Here is an 8,003-nt window from a genome sequence, read left to right on the forward strand (position 1 = left end):
GCTCTGAGCTGGCTTCCAGCAAATGCACAACAGCACCATGGAAAAACGAGAACAGTGAAGTGATGACTCAGCAGGGCTCCCACTCTGTCCCTGGGGTGCCAACTGTCCCTGCTCCTGACTGGCCCCGAGCACCAGTGAGGACCACCCGGGGATGCCGCAGCTGGGCCGGGGTGGGTGGGCGATGGCAGGAAAGACCCAGGGGCAGCACCTGCCTGCCTGGAAGCTGCAGTGGTGCTGGCAGGGTGGGACACCAGGTCCTTGGGGGTGACAGGCAGCCTCCTCTCCTTCCCCTGCCCCCTCCTGCACCTGGTGGGTGGGGACTCCCCTCCAGCCTGCTGGCACCTTGCTGTCCCAAACCCCCACTGTGCGTGTGGCTGGAACATCCCACTGCCGGCAGCTCTAGCTCAGCGCCCAGCAGGACCGCTGGGTTCTGGGGATGCCACAATGATGGGTGGCTGCTAGGATCCTGCCAGGACCTCAGCGGGCTGGGGATCCCCGGCTGTGTGGTCTCAGCAGTCAACCCTGGACACTCGGGCCCTCCTGGCCGCCACCTGCGCGCCAGTGACGGGAACTCCCGGGGCGGGCCCTTACCGTACCTCACACCTTGCTCCGCAGCCCTTCCCTGCCCTGCCCTGGCTGGCTGCCCGGCAGCACAGCGTGTTGCCAAGCCTCCTTGCCAGGTGGCTTATCGTGATCCCATGGCGCTGGACACCAACTGGTGTCGGCTGCCAAGGATGAACAATGTAATTACTGGAATTACAGTAAAGTGCTCCTGTTCCCACTCATTAAATGCTGAGACAGGGCTCCTGGGTCCTTCTGGGGAGCATCTGCTCCAGCTGTGCCCTCTGCCAGCCACACACCCCATCGTCGCCCAAGTGGCGCCACTGGCACCCATCACCCCTCACCCAGCTGGTGTGGCTCGAGTTGCTCTCTGCTGATGGCTGCCAGGCTGGTGGGGACCTTCAGGCCCTCCAGCATTGTGCACTGGTGAGGAGGGGGCAGGCAAGGAGGGCAGGGCTGGATTGCAGACACAGGGTCCCACACTGGGGAGCTCCATCCCCAGCCACATGTGTGGCTCTGCCACTGCTGGCTCCTGTGCCGCGGCTGAGGCCAGGACGGATGTGAGGCCAAGGGATGCTCCAGGGCTAGGGTTTGGCACCTGCCCATGGCTGCTCTGCCAGGGTCATCTGAGGACTCTGCACTGTGCTGGGCAAGCACACCCCAGGCAGCTGGCAGCCTGCTGCCAGAGCACCCACAGGGACCTCCCATGACGTGCTGGAGTGACCATAGCCAGTGGTTGGCACATCACTGCTCCCTGTGAGTGCAGGTGCAGGAGCAGCATAGCCCTGGGCCCGGGTCTCTGCCAGGGAGCAGAGAGCTGAGGCCGGGGGGGCTGGGGCAGAGCAGCTCGCATAGCTGCTGATGGAAGGAGTGAGGAATCTGCAGCTGCTGGCTCCCTGGAGCTGGCCGCGGGTCTGGCTAGGGAAGCGGCAACAAAGTAGGGTTTCCATGGGGATGTACACAGCCTGCTGGGCTCAGCTGCAACCCGAAATACTTCCTGGCCTGGGCACAGGGTCCTGCTGCCACCCCCTGCTCCCTGCCTGCTAGTAGCCCTGCCTGGTCCAGGGAGAGCCAGGGCCAAGCCAGCCCCCATGGTTCCCCCATACACCAAGGCTTGGGGCCAGGTCACCGGCAGCTGAGCTGCTACCAGGACAGGGACTTCAAGCAGTACAGAGTGCAGAGGCCCAAGATGAGGGGCAGCTGTGGAACTGAGGGGCTCTGGGGACATAGAGCTGCAGCCCTGCTCCTCCTCCAGCGCAAGCAGCTGTCTCTTGTCCTGGGCCTGCATCTGGGACCACCAGTGCCAGCCCTGGGCTCTGCCACAGAGCTCATGCTTGTGCTTCCCGGCAGCACACGGGGAGCAGATGTCCCAGTCCCTGTTCCCAACCGTCCCCGTGGCCCTGGCCTGCAGAGGAATTGCCACGTAAGGAGCAGGTGGTGCCATTTACAGTAAGTCCCCAGCTGCTGCACAGCCCTTTCCTGCATTCTACTGGGAAATGTAGTGGTAGATGTGGGAATGTCCTGGTGCTGCAGAGCCAAGCAGGAAGAAGTGCGTGAGGGGAGTGCCACAAGGTCGGTGTGTTCACAGCAAGCTCCCTGCCTGGCTCTGCCGCCCAGTGACCTCTGGTGCTGTGTCCACTGCCACCTTCCTTGGGGTCCTGGTGTGGGGCTGGGGAGCCTTCACTGGTCTGTGACCAGTTGGGTTTTCTGCATGGTTGGTGTAGCCACAACAGAGCTGTGGTGCTGGCCGAGCCCTCTGCTGCTGTGCTGGGGCTCGCTGCCCGCAGCAATCACCGGCTGCAGTGGTTTCCTGTTTTGGCTCTGCAGAGGCTGGTACACACCAGAGCAGGTTTCCTGCACCCCTGACCCAACAGGGTTGAGGTTCACCATCCCAGCGGACACTTCCTTCTTGTGCCAGTAATGAGCCAGCAGTGTGATGGGAAGCACTGGTGGCTACCCTGCACCCCATGGGGAGGCCAGGCTGAGGCAGGACAGGTGGTCAGGCAGGGGCTGTGGGGCAGCAGCCTGTCCCTGCCTGACCACCCTTCTGTACCCCAGCACCTTGTCAGGCTCTCCCTGGGCCTGGTGCTCTCACCCTGCTCTGCATGGCCACCTTCACAGCATGGAGAGCTGATGGCACTGGGGACATGCTATGCTTACAGCTGCACTGAGTTCTGCTGGTGCTGCTTGGTGCCCAGCCCCAGGAGATCTGGGGTGTGGAGAGGTGCAGGACCCCAACGTCCCAGCCCTGTTTCTGGAGCCCTGTGCAAATTCTGGTCTGGCTCCTGGCACCATCACACGGTGTCAGGGTCTGATCACCCTGGTAACATCTTCCCCATCCAGGAACCCTCCCAGGGGAAGCTCAGCTGCCCTGGCCCTGGTGAAGGGCAGAGGGGAACTGGCTGTGGGACATGCTTGATAGGCTGCTTATGAAACGCAGGGCCAAGTCCGCTCAGCTGCTCTGGAGCAGTGAGAGGTTTGTGAAACCTTCAGCAGGGATTTGCCCGCCGGCCGCTGCGTCACTGCTGCCGCGAGCTTGGCTTTATTCCAAGAAACCCGTGGGGCTGGCGGAACTTCCCGGATTCTCGACTCAGCCGCGGGTTGCAGCACCGTGAGGGAAGAGGCCCTTGGTCGGCAATGCCAGGGCCCTTCTGGGAAGCGAAGAAGCTGGGGCTGTTCCCACAGAGATGGGAAGGCTGGGCTCTGGCTGGGGGGACTTGGACAGGGTCACTGTGGGCAGCCTGGCTGCCGTCCCTGGGGGCAGCTTCCCACTCTGCCCCACCATGGGGTGCTGTGAACCCCTTGCTCTGTTAGGAGGGCTGGGTGTGCTCATAAACCCCCAGGACCCTCTTTTCCCATCCTCTCATTTGCCTCATCCTGCATGGGAGTGGTGATACTCTGCAAGGTGATGCTCCTGCCAGCTGGGGGCTGCTGTGCCTACAGCACTGCTCCCCCCCCATCACTGGCACGGGGCTGGGAGTCACCGGTGCTGCCGGGAGCCCTAAAGTCAGGGGTGTGCCTCAGCAGGGCCTGGCGGGCAGCCACCCGTGCGCGTGGACATTCCTTGCATAGCTGTAGCGGGTGCCTGGGCAGGCCACGGCACTTCCTGGCAGCCCGTGTGCCACAGCCCCACATAGCGGCCCCAAAATAGTCACTGGGACTGTGCCATGCCCACAGCCTGGACCGGCACACTCACCATCCCTCTGGTCCGGGCTGATTCCTGAGGAAATTCTTTTCCCAGCAGCCGGGGTTCCCCGGGGTGGGCGGGAGCACTGTGCATGATGCCAGGCATAATGCTGACAGCGTGGAGATGCAGACTGGGGCCTGGGCACAGCGCACCTGGGCACAGCCTGCTCCTCACAGCCGGGGGCTCTGGGGGGCTGACCCGCTCCTAAAGGATCACCCACATCCCTGGATGCAGCTCTTCAGCAAGGCACCATACTGCACACCAGCCAAATGGAGCTGCAGGTTTATTGCCCATGCCCCCAGCAACAGGGACCAGGCACTTCTGGGGGCAACGACATCCCCAGGAGAATTGAATCCTCTCCTGTCCCTCGGGCATCTGTGCCTGGCTGGGATTTCGCTTTTCTCTCTGTGCTGTGGGGGTGAGCAGGATCATGGCACCCCTTATCCTGAGCCCTCTACACTCCGAGAGGGAGCTCCTGAAGACCCGTTCCTACCCATGCCTCTCAGTTCCTGCAGCTCCTCACCCTGGCGTGCGCCAAAACAGGTCTGGGGGAAGGCAGGACTCGCTCGGCACTTCACAAACACTGCACTGGGGCTGTGCCACAGGCCAGCCTTGGCCACCAGCTCGGCTTCTCCTGTGCCCAGGGCCATGTCTGCTGTCCCGTAGTTGCGCTATGTGTGCGAGCCGGGAGCAGATCCCATCCTCATGGCTTGGCTGGCAGAGCAACGTCGAAGGGCTCAGACATACCTGAGTGCTGGGGCAGAGTTTACGCACGCCGGGCTGAGTCACCGCGGCGGGATCACCCGGCATGGACAGCAGCTCCAGGAAACGGCGCTTACGTGGTGTAAACACATCCCAGCATTGTGCCGGGGCCAAGTGGCCCCAGGGGTGCAAGAGAGAAATCAAATCAGATCTGACGTTTTTCATTAAAAAATAGTGCTCTTTATTATAAATTATGGAAACATTTTCTTTCTGAATATAAATATAAATATGTGCAAAGTTTCATCTGAGTTTGGTTTTGGTTGAATTTTCAAGCATCGTTTTGCTCAGCCCTCAAGGCTGGAGGTGAAGATGGAATCTTTATAAAAGACAGTGATTCATGTTGGCCTGTAAACATCCCTTTGGTTAAAAAAATAAGAATAAAAATTAAAAAAAGCCAGAAAACCCAACCACTTCTCTGGGCAGACGCAGAAAAGCACTCACGAGATGACACGCTCCAGGGGATCATCCTGCTGCGTTCCTGCGGGAATTGGTGCCCTACAGAGCAGCATAGCCGGGGTCTGTGGGAGTGGCTGGGCAGAGGTGGGTGTGACTCTAGGGAGTAACGGCCCGGGGTCCTCGAGGTGATCCTTGCAGATGCGGTTGTGTGGGACTCAGCAGCATCGGGACGCGACGCTTCTCCTCCAGCTTCACAGCACATCAGCAGGACCATCATTGTGCAGCATCACCAGTGGATGTGCGCTAACCCAGACCGCGGGGCAGGGACGATATTAAGGCTTAGTCCCCTGGAAAATGGCAACGTGGGGACAAAGGCATTGACCTCTTAGTCTGGGGCTTGGTGTGAAAGGAGCTTCCACCTACAAGGAGGCAGCAAGAGGTACAGTACGGGCGAAAAACACCTTCCCCTTAAAACTGAGGAAAAGCGATCAGGCACTCCTGGACTCCAGTGCTTTCCATTTCTGAGGGTGGAAGGGGCTCTCGCCAGGACACCCCCAGGATGGGGCTGGCAGGGCGCACGTTCCCCCGTGCTGCGGGAGCTGTCCTGGCTGCCCAAGCCCACAGGGGCTTTGCCAATGGGTTCACTGTAGTATCCACAGTCTGGTTGGAGCCATCTCCTTCCCTTTGGAGAGGAGGTGTCACGCTTGCTTGGGGAGTCCCCTCAGCACCAAGGGTGCCCAGCTATGCTGGCCACAGCCCTGAGCCCGTGGCAGCTTGCCCCAGTTCCCCCTCTCTCCTTCCTGGACGGAGAGGCTTGGCATGCCCTGCCAGCTCCTGTGCCGCTGAGGCATTGTGCCTTGTCCCCTGTTCTTGTGCTTGTAGCATGTGACCATGCTCTGCTGGCCCCTTAGAGAGGGGCATCGTACTGGTCCAGGAACTCCTTGATGGGGGCCGGCAGCTGAGTCATCTTCTCATAGGAGTCCAGGTGCCCGTTGACGGTCTTGCGGCAGAGGTGCTGCAGGGTGGAGACACTAGAGGAGAGCGGGCGGCTCAGCACCAGGGGGATCTTCTCGCCACCTGAGTAGATGTAGTAGGTGCGCTTGGGGTGCAGGGCCCCCTCCGGCTGCTCGGGGACGGCACAGGGTGTGGGCGGCATGTAGTGATGGACCAGCTTGAGCACGCAGTCAAAGCGGGGCACGGGCTGGCTGCTGTGGGGATCACTCTGCAGGGAGAAGCTGCCGCCCTCGCACTGGATGCGCAGGTTCTTGGTGCCCGACTCCGTCTTGACGCTGAGGGTGAAGAAGTGCCTCTGGTCTGAGCTGTCCCTGATGAGGAAGGTGCCAGCCGGCTCAGTGCTCAGCAGCAGGTTGGCCTCGCCACCTGTCACCGTGCTCCAGTAGAAGCCGCTCTCCTGCAGCTTGCGTACGGTGTTCACCACCAGCTGGTACTCGCTCTTGGAGCTGAACGTCTTGAGGCGCAGGCTGGTGTCGAGGGGGCGGCTCATCCCGGCGGCGGGGAACTTGCTGTGGGTGACCATGGCGCAGGGAGCCAGCTTCGTGTGCTCTGGATGCTGCTGCCAGCAGCAGCCGCTGCTACACCATCACCTGCGGCAGAGGGAGCGGTGAGCCCCGGCACTCCGGTCCCCGACTCTCCCTTCCCGGGAACACCTGCACCCCCGGTCCCTGGCTGTTATCCTCCCGCAGCAACAGCGCTCCCGGTCCCCGGCAATCCCCTTCCCCAGCTCTCATCTCCCAGAAAAACCGGCAGCCCCCCTCCCCAGCTCTTTCTTCCCGGGAACCGGCAGCTCCCATCCCTGGCTCTTCCTTCACAGGGAAGCCGGCAGCCCCCGTTCCCGGCTACTGTCCTCCCGCGGCACCGGCACCCCCCGTCCCCAGCTCTTCCTTCCCGGGAGCACTGGCACACCTGCGGTCTCCCGCTCTCTCCCCTCTCTAGGAGCACCGCTTCTGATGGTCTCCTGCTCTCTCACTCCCGGGGACACATCGTTACCCCAGGCCGCCGGTTATCGCCCCGCTGGGGCACCAACATGCCCGGCGATCCCCTTCCCTGGGCAGCACCGGCATTCCCGGTCCTCGGCGATCGCCCCCCCGAAGGTCCCGGCATCCCCGGCTGTCCCCCCTTCCCCTCCGGGACTCCCTCCCGCGGCCGTACCTGGGGCGCGGGAGCCGGTCTTGGCGGCAGAGCGGGGCCGGTGCGCGGCGGCGAAGCTGCCGAAGCGGCCCGGGGCGGCCTCTTATAGCAGGCGCAACGCCCGCCCTCGGGTTCCTGGAACTGCGCGGCTTCTTGTAACGCGGCGGCACCGCCCGCGCCCCGCCCGGCCCGGCCCGGCCCGGCCCCCCGGCGCCTCGCCAGCCCCTGCTCTGCCAGCCCCGGGCCCCCGGCCTGGCCCCACCGGCCCCAGCCCCGGCCCTTCCAGCTCCGGCCCCGGCCCCGACAGCCCTTTCTGGGCAGGGCGGCTACCCCCGCCCCTCGGCCTGCAGAGAAAGGGAGAGCCCCGGTCCGGCCCCCCCGGGGGCCTTCGCCGTCCCGCGCCTCTGCCGGGGCCCTGATGAGGAGTTTGGGCTCGGCTGATGGGGGGTACACCGGGGGGGGGGCACACTAGGGGAGAAGGGACACTGAGGGGTTACACGGAGCGGGGGCTGCCACCGTGCCGTGGGGCAGCAGGTCCCACATTCCGACGTTGCCAGCCCTGATTTCCAGGCCAACGTGCTAGGCTGCCGCCAGCCCCGGCCGCGCCTCCTTGGGGGACCCACGGGGGACCCTCGGTCTGGAGACCACCAGGGGGAATCCGCTTGCGGGGTTGTGCAGCGGCTACCGGCTCCGCAGCTGCTCGATCTCCGCGCCCGAGCCCCGCTTCGGGCGGCGGTGGCTCCGGGAGCCCCCGGACACTCCGTACAGTTGGTGCTTTGGCCGGTCTGCGGGGCCAGGTGGGCTGGTGGGGAGCCCGGCACGGCGGAGGCCCGCTGCCCCTGGCAGCTCCCCCGGGGCTCTGCCCTAGGGGCTTCCTCACCCCTCCGCCCCGCCCCGGGCCCGCAGCCAGAGCCCCGGTGGGGACGGTGCCCGGCGGGAGGAGCGGCGC

The 8,003-nt window shown here is 63.8% G+C and overlaps 1 protein-coding gene across 1 annotated transcript; it reads right to left on the reverse strand.

The window, feature by feature from the left end:
* Positions 1-4,667: 4,667 nt before the first annotated feature.
* Positions 4,668-7,155, reverse strand: SOCS3 (suppressor of cytokine signaling 3). The gene is made up of 2 exons (XM_048324063.1): positions 7,076-7,155; positions 4,668-6,510 (listed from the first exon to the last, which is right to left on the reverse strand). Exon 2 carries the CDS (start codon positions 6,441-6,443, stop codon positions 5,814-5,816), a length of 630 nt encoding a protein of 209 aa, XP_048180020.1. The 5' UTR covers positions 6,444-6,510; positions 7,076-7,155; the 3' UTR covers positions 4,668-5,813.
* Between the last annotated feature and the right edge of the window lie 848 nt (positions 7,156-8,003).

This window comes from Corvus hawaiiensis, chromosome 19 (genome assembly GCF_020740725.1).
Source record: "Corvus hawaiiensis isolate bCorHaw1 chromosome 19, bCorHaw1.pri.cur, whole genome shotgun sequence".
NCBI classification, from domain to species: domain Eukaryota; kingdom Metazoa; phylum Chordata; class Aves; order Passeriformes; family Corvidae; genus Corvus; species Corvus hawaiiensis.